Source organism: Cetorhinus maximus, chromosome 3, assembly GCF_964194155.1.
Source record: "Cetorhinus maximus chromosome 3, sCetMax3.hap1.1, whole genome shotgun sequence".
NCBI classification, from domain to species: domain Eukaryota; kingdom Metazoa; phylum Chordata; class Chondrichthyes; order Lamniformes; family Cetorhinidae; genus Cetorhinus; species Cetorhinus maximus.
In genome coordinates, this window is record NC_135881.1 from 154,859,584 (window position 1) to 154,875,149 (window position 15,566).

The following is a 15,566-nucleotide window of genomic DNA, read 5'->3' on the forward strand; positions in this document are numbered from 1 at the left end:
AGTTTTGAGGTGCTGATCAGCATTATGGATGACTGCACTTGGTGCTGTCACTGGCATTTTACTTAAGTATAACGTGTGTGTGTAAAATTATCAATTGTTTTCTCGTGATCATAGGAAGAACTTTGACCTCATAAAGCCTGAAATAACAACACTGCATTTTATTCAGATCACAAGGTAATTAATTCCGATGAAGGGTATCAATTAACCCAACTGGGTTCATCTGTAGAGACCCCCACAACCTCCTTGCTACCCCTTCCACATCTAGTTGCTTCAGAAATGATTTCAGGGTTTCATCATTACTGCTCTAGCTGGAAGACTATTCCAGTTTTTGTAACTCGTTGCTTGAAAAAATAGTTCCTGATAGCAGTCTTAAATTTAATGTTTTACAACTAGCACTCCCTTGTCCACAGGTTAATTAATGGAGCAAATTCTATTGTTTTGTGATCAGACCACGAGTGACCCTTGTTGACTATGGCACTGTCAGAAATATATATGCCGCTGTCTTACTTGTAGCTGTACAGTGGCCAATAGACCATTGCATTTTGCCTTCTGAACCGGAGTCATTAGGACTCGAGTAAAGCTAATCATGAACACTTGGGAACTTCAACAATATGTTCAACTAGATTATGAAAAACACCCACCTGTCCACAGATTTGGTTTCTACAACATATAAATGATATAGAGAGACTGGGGAAGGTGAAAAAAAGATTTACAAAGATGACACCAGAACTGAGAGGTTACAATATTGGTAAATATTGAAAAGACTAGAGCTGTTATTATCTAGAATAGGTTGAAAGGTGACCCGATGGATATCTTTAAAATAATAGAAGCGTTTAACAGGGTAGACGTAGAGATGTTTCCATTTGTGTGGGAGTCCAGAACGAGAGGCCCATAAATAGAAGTCATAAGACAGCCACTAATAAATCCAACAGGGAATTAAGGAGAAACTTCTTCACCTAGAGAATGGTTAGAATGTGGAACTCGTTGCCATGGAGTAGCTGAGGTGAAGAGCATGGATGCACTTAAGGGAAAGGTAGATAAACAGCTGAAGGATAAAGCAATGGAAAGCAATGCTGTTGAGATGAAGAAGATTGAGAGGAGGCTTGTTTGTAGTATTTATGCCAGCACAATCCTGTTAGACCAAATGGTTTGTTTCTTTGCTATGACCTCTATGTAAAGCAACTATTCTACTATCAAAGAATCAGACTGAGACATCCCCACAATTATTATTAAGGATTAAGCTGACTCAGTGTCTGTTATCCTGCTGGAATAACATTATACAGGCTATTATTTTAACAAACAAATGAAGTGTTGTGTTTATCAGACACACAATAAGGAAAGTATTCATTGATAAGCTGGAACAGGCAGAAGATCTATTTAAAACCGTTTAAATGCTGAATTTATTCCAAAGCACAAGTTGAAAATATTTAAAAGTTGCAATTATGATCCTCTTTCACTGGATGACATCTCCAATGTCTATCCATAAAGACCAGCGATGCAATTTTTGCTTACATTTGCCAGTGTTAGCACTGCTGCCTTCAAAAGGAGAATCTTTTGTCAACACTTCCTGAGTGATTCTCTCTTCCTCCAAAAGTAGCATCACAACTTCATTTATATTACAGGGTTGTTGACTTGGTTAAAGCCAGTAGGAATACTTAAGTAGTGACCATGTCAGAACTAAATATGATCACAACAGAGATTTACACAGGCGCAGTGGTAAGGTCACTGGACTAGTAATCCAGAGGCCCAGGCTAATGGGTTCAAAAGCCATCACCGCGGCTGGTGGAATTTGAAGACAATTAATAAAATCTGGAATTGAAAAGCTAGTCTCAGTAATAGCGACCTATCGCTAACAAGCTACTCAGTTGTATCAAACAGCTACAAAGTCTAAAAGGAATGAAATCGGAAGGACCACCCGGATTTGACCTAGGCACGGAAATGACAATGGCAAACCCATTGCCGAGCCTGCAAAACCCTCCTTACTAATGTCTGGGAGCTTGTACTAAAATTGGGAAAGCTGTCCCATAGAATAGTCATTCTCACCAAATCAAACCTTATAATGTGCCAGACACCGCCATCCCTAAGATAAAAGCAAAAAACTGCGGATGCAGGAAATCCAAAACAAAAACAAAAATACCTGGAAAAACTCAGCAGGTCCGACAGCATCTGCGGAGAGGAATACAGTAAACGTACTGTATTCCTCTCCGCAGATGCTGTCAGACCTGCTGAGTTTTTCCAGGTATTTTTGCTTTTGTTTTGGACCACCATCCCTAGGTTGTCCTGTCCCATGCGCAGGACAGACCCATCAAAGGTGGCGGCACAGCAGTATACAGTCGGGAGGGAGTTGCCCTAGGAGTCCACAACATGGACTCTGGAGCCAATGAATTGCCATGGCATCACATCAAACCTCCTGCTGGTTACCATCTAATGCCACCAACCCCCCCGCCCACAACCCCTCATCCCGCCAAGCTGATGAAGCAGTACTCCTCCATGTTGAACACCAGTTGGAAGAAATGTTGAGAGTGGCACGGGCACAGAATGTACTGTGGGTGGGGGACCAAGAGTGGACTCAGTAGCACCACTACTAACTGAACTGGCTAAGTACTAATGGACATAGCTGCTAGACTGGGTCTGCGGCAGGTGGTGATGGAACCAACACGAGGGGGAAAAACCTACTTGACCTCATCCTCACAAATCTACAGGTCGCAGATGCATCTGTCCATGGCAGTATTGGTAAGAGTGACTACCACACGACCCTTAAAGCCCTGTCTTCAAATTGAGGAAACCCTCCATTGTGTTGTGTGGTACTAGCATCAAGCTAAATGGGATAGATTTCAAACAGATCTAGCAATTCAAAACTGAGGATCCATGAGGCACTGAGGAGCATTAGCAGCAGCAGGACCATATTCAACCCCACAATATGCCTGGCATATTCCCTACTCTATTATTATCATCAGGCTGGAGGGTCAAACTTGATTGTGTAAAAGAGTGCAGGAGGTGCAGGGAGGCTTGCCAGGGGCAGCACCAGCTATACCTAAAAATGAAGTGCCAACCTAGTGAACCTTCAACACAGGACTACTTGCATGCCAAACAGTATAAGCAGCATGCAATTTACAGAGCTAAGCAACCCTACAAACAATGGATCAGATCTAAGGTCTGCAGTCCTGCCCCTTTCAGTCATGCATGGTGGGGAACAAATGAACAATTAACTGAAGGAGGAGGAAGCTCCACAAATATCCCGATCCTCAATGGTGGGAGAGCCCAGCACTTAAATGCAAATACAAGGCTGAAGCATTTGCAAACACCTTCAGCCAGAAGTGCTGAATCGATGATTCATCTTGACCTCTTCCTGAAGTCCCCAACATCACAGATGTCAGTCCACAACCAATTTGATTCACTCCATGTGATATCAAGAACTGGCTGAAGGCACTGGATACTGCAAAGGCTATGGGTGTTGACAGCATTCTGGCAATAGTATTAAAGACCTGTGCTCCAGAACTATCAGTGTCCCTTGCCAAGCTGTTCCAGTACAGCCAATACACTGGCAATGTGGAAAATTTCCCAGGTATGTCCTATGCACAAAAAGCAGGAGAAATCCAGCCCAGCCAATTGCCACCTCAGTCTACTCTGAATCATTGGCAAAGTGATGGAAGGGGTCGTCAACAGTGCTATCGAGCAGCACTTACTCAGTCAAAACTTGCTCACTGACACTCAGTTTGGGTACTGCCGGGGCACACAATTCCTGACCTCATTACAGCCTTGGTCCACCTATGGACGAAAGAGCTGAATTAAAGAGTTGAGTTGTGAGTTGACATCAAGGCAGCATTTGACTGAGTGTGGCATCAAGGAGCCCTAGCAAAACTGGAGTCAATGGGAATCAGGGTAAAACTCTCCAGTGGTATGAGTCATACCCAGCACAAAGGAACTTGGCTTTGGTTGTTAAGAGGTCAATCATCTCAATCCCAGGACATTACTGTAGCGGTTCCTCAGAGCAGTGTCCTAGGCCCAACCATTTTCAGCTGCTTCATCAACGACCTTCCTTCCATCATAAGGTCAGAATGGAGCTATGTTCATTGGTGACTGCATAATGTTCAGTATCATTCGCAATTCTTCAGATGCAGAAGCAGTCCATGTTCACATGTAGCAAGATCTAGACAACATTCAGGCTTGGGCTAATAAGTGACAAGTAACACTCATTCCACATAAGTGCCAGGCAATGACCAACTCCAACAAGAGAGAACCTAACCATCTCTCCTTAACATTCAATGGCATTACTATTGCTGAATCCTCTACTATCAACATCCTGGGGGTTACCATTGACCAGAAACTGAACTGGACCAGCCATAACAATGCTGTGACTACAAGAGCAGATCAGAGACTGGGAATTCTGTGGCATCTCACCTCCTGACTCCCAAAAGTCAGTCCACCATCTACAAAGCACAAACTGGGAATTTGATAGAATACTCTCCACTTGCCTGAATGAATGCAGCTCCAACAATGCTCAAGAAGCTTTGTCCAAGACAAAGTAGCCAGTTTGATTCGCAGTCCATACACTACCTTATACATTCACTCCTTGCACCACCGATGCGCAGTGGCAGCAGTGTACACCGTCTAAAAGACTGCACTGCAACAACTCATCAAGGCTCCTTCGACAGCACCCTCCAAGCCTGTGATTTCTACCACCTAGAAGGAAAAGGATGTAGAAGAACACCACCACCTTTCCCTCCAAAAACTATATCACCGTTCCTTCACTGTCACCAAGTCAATATCCTGAAATTCCTTCCCTAAGAGCACAGTGGGTATACCTACACCACATGGACTGTAGCAGTTCAAGAGGGCGGCTCACCAACACCTTCTCAGGGACAATTAGGGATGGCCAAGAAATGCTGGTCTAGCCAGCGACACCCACATCCTGTGAATGAATCAAAATACAAAAATAAAAGCAATGTTCAGGTCTAGCCCACCCCAAGTGAAATAAGTGCATTCAGACTTGTTTGACCTAGGCTAAGTACAATCCCTACAAAGTATGTAATGGTCTGTGACTAGGCAGCTCAAGCAGTTAATTTTTATTTCCATAATGATATATAGCACCTTTAATTTAGCAAAATGTTCCAAGGTGTTTCACAAAAAAAATGAGGTGGATAAAATAAATAGATAATGAACAGTAGTTAAGGGACAGGACCAAAGGCGTGGTTGAAGACCTAAGTTTTATGGTGCATTTGAAGGTGGAATTGATGGAAACAATTAAGAAGAAAATGCTAAAGGCCATGTTACAATTGGCAAGATGGAGCGGGAATACTCATAACCGGCAAATGGTAGAAGAGCAAAGGTTGCAAACTTAAGCTTAGGGCTTGATAAGATTGCAGAAGTAGGCTGGGGTAATACTGTAGACAGAGCTCTGGGCAATGAGGAGCCATGGATGTTGGTGAAGACAGAGCCAGTTAAACCTCAGCTGTCTTACCAAAGTGCCCATTCATCATGTGAGTTTTTGTATTGATTGCTGACAGATTGATTGAACTAGGATGGCATTGTAACCAAACTCAACCTGTCACTTTCAGATATCCATATACGCTAACTTTGCAGCACAGGTCAGTGGACAGCATCAGAGGGTGGAAACCCTGGCTGTTTGTTCACCAGAGGTGATGAGGTCTGCTGTAGCATGCATCTATAATTGATACAGGTATAGGGAGCTGTCACCCATGACTTACCACTACCTCAGAAAAATCACATTGCTCATTTTCAGTGGAGAGGAAGTTAATAAATTCACAATTAACTTCTTAATAATGGAGATGCCCTTATTTTTAAACAAGATCTATTTTATGGATTGTGCTGGGAATCTTTTGCCAGCCTTGGCACTTTGAGAGAGTGGGTACCTTCGTTATTGGGAAAGGCAGTAACTGAATAGTTACAGTCTGAATCAATAGCATGATGCAAACATAATAGATTAATCTGTGGTTACACAATCTGCCTGATCAAATGAAAGCTTCCCTCAACTGCAGCTAGAAAGATAGCAGTCGCCAGAGAGGCAGACTGCTGCAGCTGAACCTTGGCGGGGTAGACAGCATGATTAAGCAGGTATTGGAAGTGAATGAACTGGGCGGAGGCAACCTCTTTAAAATCTAAACATGGAATCAGGGTAGACTTTATATATCATATATAATGGGAGAGAGGGGGAATTGATCGATCTCCGAGCCGGGTACTCTGACCACAGGGGAAAGTGATACATTCACATTCTATTAAGAGGTGTGGAATTCTGCGTAATAAGGCGGAGGAATGGCAAGTGATACAATGTATCCCACCCTTGTATCACGCACCTTGATCGGGACTCCACTGGAGTCAAATTCACTGCACCCATGATAATAATTATCATTTTAAAATCTTACACAAAAAACAGGGAATAATCATCCGGGAGCTGCCTCAGCCCCCACACATTGATAATGCATCATACTATAGATAGTGGTCTGGCGCTGTGTTGGCCACAGAAAGAGCACAGCTGATCATGGTTAACATCCTCACCACCCCCCCACCCCGCCTTTTACTTGTCGCACGGAACAAACCGTCTTATCGGTTTAATACCTTCCTGCCAAAATGTCATCAGCTCACTCAAAGCGCCCAGTAATGGATATTAAATATAACGACACCTAAACAGAGAGCTCTCATAGCCAATAGACATCAAAACCATTGGTAAAGAAAGTACGTCATAAATTGCATTTACAGACTGAAAAATAAAATCACTGACCTGTTCCCCGAGATCTACCGCTATATTGGTGATCGCCAGGGGGACGAGAAATCGCACTAGCGGCCAATAATGGGTCTGAAATCCCGTCAGTTTTAGCATGGTACCTGCTTCTTCCAGTCTACATGTACGGATGGATGAGACTGGGAAGGAGGGGGAGGATGGTTTCAGTAGAAACAAACCCGATTAGAAGAGCTGACAATCTCTTTTCTTTCCACACGATATAAAAAGGGAGATCGACCAGAAGTTTCTGCTGGGTATGCCATTGTGCTGCGCAGTAAACAAGGAGAGGGCGAAAAAACCGACCAACAGCAGAGCGAGAGACACGAACAATCGCGATTCACACACACACGCCTCTCCCTGTCACGCTGCTAACGGAACCCACAGACAACATGATGAGTGGAGGAAAACTGAGAGCGTCCAGGGCAGCAGGAGCAGAATGAGACACAAGCACGTGGCCTTGACACTCGTCCCACTGCCGAGCCCCTCCCTCAGCACGTCAGTTCTCATCAACAAGACGCCAGCTCCAAGGTTCAAGGTCGCACTGATATTCCCTGGAATGAACGTAACGTCACTGAATTATTACATAGCGGTTCCTGAGCCCCACTGCGGCGTGGGGAAGGAGCGCGACACATAAAGACAACTGAGTTTAACAAAATGAAATTATTCAAATAAAATGTTCTTCAAGTGCAACGAAAAAGACGCAGCGTGGATCCAGCAAACAAACAATCTGTAAAGGTTAAAACGCTGGCAGGTAGGAGCATTGCTAGGATGTTGAGCATATTCCTATGAAACATGAGGATGCCGCTGTGATGGGGATTGAGTGCAGCTGAAAACACGAGGTGCTGTGGGTCATCAGCAGCAACAGAATAATATTCAACCACAATCTGTAACCTGATGGCCTGGCATATTCCTCACTCAATCATTACTATCAAGCCACTGGATCAACCCTGGTTCTGAGGCCACATCAGGAGTAGCACCAGGCAGCAATGAGGTACCAACCTGGTACCTCATGCATGCTAAACAGTGAAGGCTGGATGCGAAGAAAGAGCAAAGCGATCCTACAACTAATGAATCAGATCGAATCTCTATAGGGGACGGTAGCATAGAGATAATGTTACCAGTAATCTAGAGGCCAGGACTAACGATCTAGACTCTCGGGGTAGGATATTCCTGCCCTGCCATGGTAGGATCCCCCACGGTGGATGTGGTAAGCCAGCCAAAAGTCCATTGACTCCCGTGGGATCACAAGATCCCACCAGCGAGCGGGACTGGAAAATCACACCTTCAGTTCAAATCCCACCATAACAGCGAGGGGAATTTAATTTCAATTAATAAATCTGGAATAAAATGCTAGTCTCATTAATAATAATCAATAATACCAGATTGTCATAAAAACCCATCTGATTCACTAACGCCCTTCAGGAGAGGAAACCTGCCATCCTTACGCAGTCTAGCCTACATGTGACTTCAGACCCATACCAATGTGGTTGACTCTTAAATGCCTCTGAAATGGCCTAGCAAGCCACTCAAGGGCAATTAGCAATGAGCAATAAATGCTGGTCTTGCCAGCGATGCTCACATCCCAATAACAAATAAGAGAAGTCCTGCCATATCCAGTTGTGAATAGTGGTGGGCAATTAAACAATTAACTGGAGAGGGAAGCTCCACAAATATCCGCAAAATGTGGGTGTTCAACATTTCAGTGCAAAAGACAAGGCTCAAACATTTGCAGCCAGAAGTGTTGAGTGCATGGTACACCTTGGCCTCCTCCTGAGGTCCCCACCATCATAGATGCCAGTCTTCAGCCAATTCAATTCTTTCCACCTAATATCAAGGAATGGCTGAAGGCACTGGATACAGAAAAAGCTACAAAAATTTTTATATTAAGATGCATATTTCTGAATTCCCTAACCAGCGGAAATAGATTCTCTGTATCTACTGTACCTGTCCCCCTTAATATCTTGAAAACTTAGATTAAATCACTGCTTAACTTTCTAAATTCCAGGGATCACAACTTTAGTTGGTGTAATCTCTCCTCATAAATTATATCTTGGAGCACAGGTATCATTCTGTTTCTGATTCCAACCTCCACCTCTCTCTATGTCTCTGTAGTTTTGTTTTGCTTTGCATGTAGAATATCCAGCTAGTATCTGTTGTTAGTATGAACTTCATCCTGTATTACATGCACTAACTGCATTGAATGCTGAAATGTTGAAATGCTGAGGTCTCTTTGGTGATTTTACATAAATGCATTGATCTAGTCTTCATGGTGACAGAAGGTAAACAAAGGGAAAACTTAATGTTTCTAAACGCTTGAAGTCAAATAGTTCCACCCATGTGAAGTGGCCTCGAAGAATTTGTATTTCACTACAGATCATAAAAAGAGCTATATTTTCTGGCCCCTCAGGCTGCAGTGACTTTGCTGCTTTGTGCTATTATCTGTACATGATTCCTTAGTCACAAAAAATTTTCAGACTTTATTGTCTTTATCCACTCTCATCCCCGTTATAAGGTAATCCCCAGGAAGTGGGGTGTCGCAGCAACTGGGGATGTGCTGAACATCAATAACGTGCAGGTAGGTTAGCACTCCTGCTCCACAGAAATATGTTTTGAAAATTTTTAGTAAAAAAAAATAATGTTTTGTTGGCAGCAGCTGTTTAGGCTGCTGAAGAAACCTGAATGGAGTATAGGTATCATTCTGATAAATCAACGCTGCATGCCCTCCAAGCATAATATATCCATTCTAAGGTGTGGTGTCCAGGACTACTCAGAACACTTCAGTGTGGACTAACTCGGGCTTTGTATAGCTGAAACATAACTTCAATCTCTTGTATTCTCATTTTCAAGATATAAAGGCTAGCATTCCATTAGTCTTTTTGATTATCTTCTGTACCTGTTCATGGCAATTTAATGGTCTACATACCTGGGCCCGCAAGTCTCATTGGACCTCCACTATTTCTAGCTTTTCACCATTTAGAAAGAACCTTATTCTTTCATTTCTCAGTCTAAAGTGGACGATTTCACATTTGTCTACATTGAAATCCATTTGCCACAGTTCTATCCATTCAGCTATCTATCAATATTTCTTTGTAATTCCATGCTTCTATCGCCACAGCTTACAATACTATTTATCTTTGTGTAATTAGAAAATTTGAATATGTGGGTTTCGATCCCATCTTCTAAGTCATCAATAATTAAGGTGAATATTTGAGACCCCAACACAAATGCACGCAGGACATCACTGTTTATCTCCTGCAATTTGAGTACCTTCCCAATATCCTTACCCTCTGTCTCCTATTGCTTAGTCAGTTCCCTAGCCAGGTTAATCATTTGCCTTCAATTCCATGGGCTTCAATGTTAGCTAACAGTTTCTTATGAAGGACTTTATCAAATATCTTCTGGAAATCCATATAAATAACATTCATTGACATTCCTCTATCCACTACTTTAGACACCCCTTTAAAAATTTCAATCAGATTTGGATATATACATAAAAAATAAAAAAGGGAAACTAGGTATGGGCAATAAATGCTGGTCCAGCCAGCGAAGCCCACATCCCGTGAATGAATTATCTATGTCAGGAGGGCCCGCAGGCACATGGGGAGATCGTCGGATGAAATGTGGCTGCCTCCTAGTGAACTCTGGTGGAGTGGTGCTTCTTTATGGGCACTCCATGAAGAGAGATCTTGACTGGTGCTCCACAACCCCTTCCCCTTCCAAGCCCTCGCCTCCTCCCAAGCCTCTGGCTTCCCCCAGCCTACCTCAGCTCTCTTCAAGGGAACCTCCCATTGAGACGCCCTCTCCCCCTCTGATGGGGCCAGTAGCTCTTGATCACGAAAGGCTCAGTCTGGAAGATATCCTGCACCTAAATTACAAATAACTGCCGGAACACTATGGTGCCAATTGACCATGAAAGACTCAGTCTAGAAGGTATCTTGTGGGTTAAAAATAACTGCTGGAACAGTATATCCTCTGTAGCGGAGTAATTTGGAGGTCAACAACTGCTGAAACCTCTGGGGAAACAAAAAATGTGATATCTAGGGACTGGTTTTTTATGAGGTATGCTTTTAGATGCTTGATTGTGCTGCATGGATATATTTTGCAGCATTTTTGTTGTTTTGTTTATTCTGTGGAGGTCTGCAACTCCCTGAGGCAGCTGCCTGCCTTCAAGGAGCTGACTGGAAGCGCTCACCAGCACCCACGATGACATTGGTGCCCACCCTCTTCCCGCCCTCACCAGCAGTGTTGAGCCTTTCGCAGCATGTGTTTCATGCTGGCTGAGCATTAATTGGCCAGCCAGCGTGAAATCACAGTCAGGGGCAGATCGCAAATGGGGACCCATTTCCCATCCACTCCCAGGCCCACCGATTGCGCACGCCCGACAAGCAAAAAATTCAGGCCTCTGTTTCTGATTCTACTTTACTGGACAAGGTATACTATCTTGTCTTGGTTTATGCTATGTAGTCCTACATTACACTATTTGGGTGAGCTGCTAATGCTTGTCATGCCTACACAGGCAGCTTGCCCATTTTAAGTAGATGGATGTCAGACCGCATGCCTCATTGGCAGCAGCACCATTTTTAAACATCTTTAATTTGAAAAATCAATATTTGTTGCCAACTGCCACTTAGGCTGCTGACAAATCCAGAGTAGATCAAGCCAGATCTATTCATAGCAATCCAATGTAAGCAAGGCTGCCTAAAATAAACATTAGGCCCCTTATTTATATATGTAAATATACCTGACAACTAGTGACCTCTGAAAAGTGACCAAACTCAATATTGGGTCAGAAGTCTTTCAGATGTTCTCAGGGCTGAAGACTTTGGTCCCTAAAATAGACCCCAGTTGCATCCATTTTAGACCCTACAAATAGACACAATAAGGTCTAATTTCTACCCCATACCTCTTGAGAGAAAACTTAGAATTTTATTAGCTTTTCTTTTGAGGTTCTTCCTTTAATACCATGTGGGCCTGAAGCTTCAATTTTCCCTTCCTCTACAGCAACAAGCCTACTTCCATTCGGAGTATAATTATTGCTGTTATATTTTTATCAAAATGCATCACCTCATTATTGAAATTGAATATCATCTGCTGTATTTTAGCTGATTCCCTTATCTTATCAAAATCCAATTGCAATATCCTTTCGAAAAAGCTTAACTGTGCTACCTATTTTTGTATACTCTGCAAATTTAGACAGAACTCTCCATGGGACTCTGTGCTGGAATCCACCTTCTGTAAAAACTGTTTTGAGCTGATTATGTTAGCTAATGTATGCCCATATACCTAGTGAACATGTCTGAACTTTTTGAAGTGGTGACTAAGGTAATGGATGAACTTCCAGAGGCATTTGATAAAGTAGAGCGAGCAGATCTTCAAAAGTCAAAACTGGGGCAGATTGAAAAGCCTTGGAAAGGTAGGGTTCCGTGATGATTGACATGTTCGGTGACCAATGGCAGAAGCCTGGGGAAGGGCCAGTTGAAGGTCAATTGCCAATATAATGCCTGATGACAATTGTCCGTGAAAGGCTCAGTCTGGTGCTCGCTCCGGCAGCACATATACTAAAATTGGAACGATACAGAGAAGATTAGCATGGCCCCTGCGCATGGATGACATGCAAATTCGTGAAGCGTTCCATATTTCAGACTTTCAAAACATTTCACCTTTAAAAAAAAAAGGCTCAGTCTGGAAGATATCCTGCATCTAAATTACAAATAACTGCCGAAACACTATGGTGCCAATTGACCGTGAAAGGCTCAGTCTGGAAGTTATCTTGTGGGTTACAAATAACTGCTGGAACAGTATATCCTCTATAGCGGAGTAATTTGGAGGTCAACAACTGTTGATTTCCCCAGTCAACTATATAATTCCAACAGTAACAGCTACAGGTCAAGTAGTGAGTAATTCTTCTCTTTAGCTCTGAAGAAGGGTCATACAGACTCAAAACGTTAACTCTGTTTCTCTCCCCACCTATGCTGTCAGACCTGCTGAATTTTTCCTGCATTTTCTGTTTTTATTTCAGATTTCCAGCATCCACAGTATTTTGCTTTTATATTAAAGTAGTGGGGAATTATTTGTTTTATTCTCAAGATGGACAATTGCACATTCTCAGGGACAGTGAGACTGAGAGTTTTGGGGAAGAAGGCCCACAACAGGTGCTACTATGCTGTTTCGAATTAAGTTCAATTTATAGCAGTTCTGTCATTTCACTCTGATTTCCAATTTACAAACCTGGAAAAGGTTTTAGTTTTACACAACTAAAAGTCCTTTTTATAAGCTCACCATTACTTTTTGGATTTATATTCCATAGGATAAAGATTAACAATACCCCACTTTTGAGCATGCTACCAGCACACATGAACTTTGAGGTTGTGGTCAAATTAGACTTCAGGACACAATGACAATATTCCCATGTCTGCACTGGCAGCTTGGCCATTTTAAACAGATGGATGTTTGTTACATTGCCTGTGTCTCTGTCACATGAGTGGGGACATGTTGTAAGTGAAACTTAAAAAATTTTATTTTATTTTTAATTGATGGAAACCTCATCCCGCCATTTTTCCAAAAAAATGTAAAGGCCATTTGGCCTTTTCTCCTGCCTGCCAACCGTAAGGTTGGACGGGCAGTGAAATATTGAACTTAATTGATACTTTCCTGGCCTTACGGTTCGCAGATGGTAGGACCGGCCAGGCAGCCTTCGCATTTTTTATCAAACCTCATCCAAATGCAGGATGAAATTTCCGTGATGAAATGAAATAAAAATAAATTTCTGTGGACAGAGTTTTTATCAGTTACGTTTTCAGCTGATTGATTATGATGCGTGGAGACTTTTTTCAGCTTTTAAAACCTTTATTTCAGCTTTCTCAGGTCTCTAGCTCCCTGAGGCAGCTGCCTGCCTTCAGGGAGCTCTCCCACAGTGCTTAGCTGTGCCCGGGGAAATGTCATCACCTACCCTCTTCCCACCCCCACCCCAGCAGCGCTGAGCATTAGAGCGCCAGTTAATTGGCCAGCCTGCGTGAAATCGCGGTCGGGGACCGATCGTGGTCGACGGTCCGTTTCCCAACCGCTCCTGGGCCTGTCGATGGGATGCGCCCACCAGAGGTAAAATTCAGGCCATAAAGCGGAATTTTCTGTGCCCGCTGGTGTGGGGTCTGCTCAGCAGCATGAGTGGACAATATGGCGAGAAGGCCAGAAATTGGTTTCACGATGTCATGAAACCAGTTTGTGATCGTCTGCTCTGCCCGTCGATGGCAGTACACGTTTCCCGCCATCGGACGTCGGGAACCTCATTGTAATACATCTGCATATCATTATAAGGCCAACCCACTGGAATCATTCCCCTGCTGGAGTGTCCGCCCACGAATCACACTGATGTGTTTCACAACAGCATACGTAAGGCCTGCAATTGGCTGGCTGCATTTTGAGGGAACTTGGAGGTGAGTGTACAGTAAAGTTGAGCAGTTATCTGTTGGACTACCAGGTTGAGGTGATTTGAGGGTGGGGGCAAGAGCCGCCCTGTGGTTGAAGGTAGTGCACAAGCACGTGCGAGGTGGGAGGGAGGGATGCAGCCACACATTAGGGAAACCTTGAACAAAGTGTCCATTTCTCCGCAGCTGAGACAGTTCAGATGCAGCCACATTGACATGCACGTAATCGGGTCTCTAGCTTATCTGCCCACTCAAGCAATGCAGAAGCATGAAAGTACCACCAAGTGCTCCAGGGCTTTTCACCCCTCGGGCACAGACTGCAAACCAATGAGTGTTTTAGTGGACTGCAGAACAATTGGTCATCTGGGCACGTTGTACACCTCCTTGCTAAAGCTGGCCATGAAGCAGTCACCGGTGGAGGTGCTCACAGTCTCTTGCAATGTCAGCATCCGTTTGGACCAGTCTCCCCCATGGTTCAAGCTAACAGTGCAGCCTCACAGTGTGGGTTAGGAAAATGCCTGCGTCTGAGCTGAGAGCACAATATGCCGCTAATCGGTCAAGTGGAGTGGGACGGAGGTTATTGAGGTTTTGGGCAGCTGTGCAGCACACTAAACTCTGGCCATTCAAGTGGTGGACAGCAGCCTCTGGGATGTGTCAGGGGCCTTCAGACTTAACCAAGAGAGGTTTTTGGAATACCCAAGCTAACCCACGTGTCTCTCTCTTTCATCCTGCAGGAGGAGAACATCAGGAGCATAGAGCCTGGTGACCTAGCTGTATGCCTCGAGGCATACAGAGAGCAGAGATGATGGAGAAGAGAGCGATGGAGGAGCCTGGCTGGGCAGAGGGAGGAGCAGCACCCTCAGGAAGAAGGGTGGCTGGGGCTCCCACATGCTGCTGAAGAGCCACAGCGAGCCGTCATTGGTCGGCGCCTAGCCAGACCCAGGGTCTATAGACGCAGCTTTTCATTCCTGCAAATGACCGACAATCAGTGTAGACTGCGCATGTCTAGGGAACCCGGTCAGTCACACCTGCCAGCTACTACAGGATTTGGCGCCACAAGCACATAGAGGGCATCCACTGCCAGTGGCCGTGAAAGTGACAGCAGCGCTTAATTTTTATGCCAGTGGCTCCTTTCAGGGCTCCACAGGTGACCTGTATGGGATATCACAAGCCTCCACCCACAAATGCATCCATGAGGTCATGGATGCCATCTTCGTGTGGGCACAAAACTATGTGCATTTTGCCCGGGACCAAAAGAGCCAGAATGCATGAGTGATTGGATTTGGCTAGATCTTGGTGTAGGATGCGATTGACTGCACTTACTTTGCATTCAGATCTCTGTCACAATAAGCGGTCAACTATGTTAACCACAAGGGATTCCATTCGCTGAATGTGCAGCTGGT

General features: G+C 44.1%; 1 protein-coding gene and 1 non-coding gene across 3 annotated transcripts in view; one reads left to right on the forward strand and one right to left on the reverse strand.

Annotated features, from left to right (window-relative positions):
- The window catches only part of ankhb (ANKH inorganic pyrophosphate transport regulator b), a 180,247-nt gene extending 173,039 nt beyond the window's left edge, over positions 1-7,208 (reverse strand). For both annotated transcript variants that reach the window (XM_078539133.1, XM_078539132.1), the window contains exon 1: positions 6,740-7,208. In XM_078539133.1, the coding sequence (XP_078395259.1) occupies positions 6,740-6,838 (99 nt within the window). In that variant the 5' untranslated portion in view covers positions 6,839-7,208. The remainder of the gene's footprint in view (positions 1-6,739) is intronic.
- A 5,065-nt stretch (positions 7,209-12,273) lies between these two features.
- Positions 12,274-12,380, forward strand: LOC144679258 (U6 spliceosomal RNA). Its single transcript, XR_013576288.1, has one exon. It is a non-coding gene; the product is annotated as a U6 spliceosomal RNA (small nuclear RNA).
- The last annotated feature ends 3,186 nt before the right edge of the window (positions 12,381-15,566 follow it).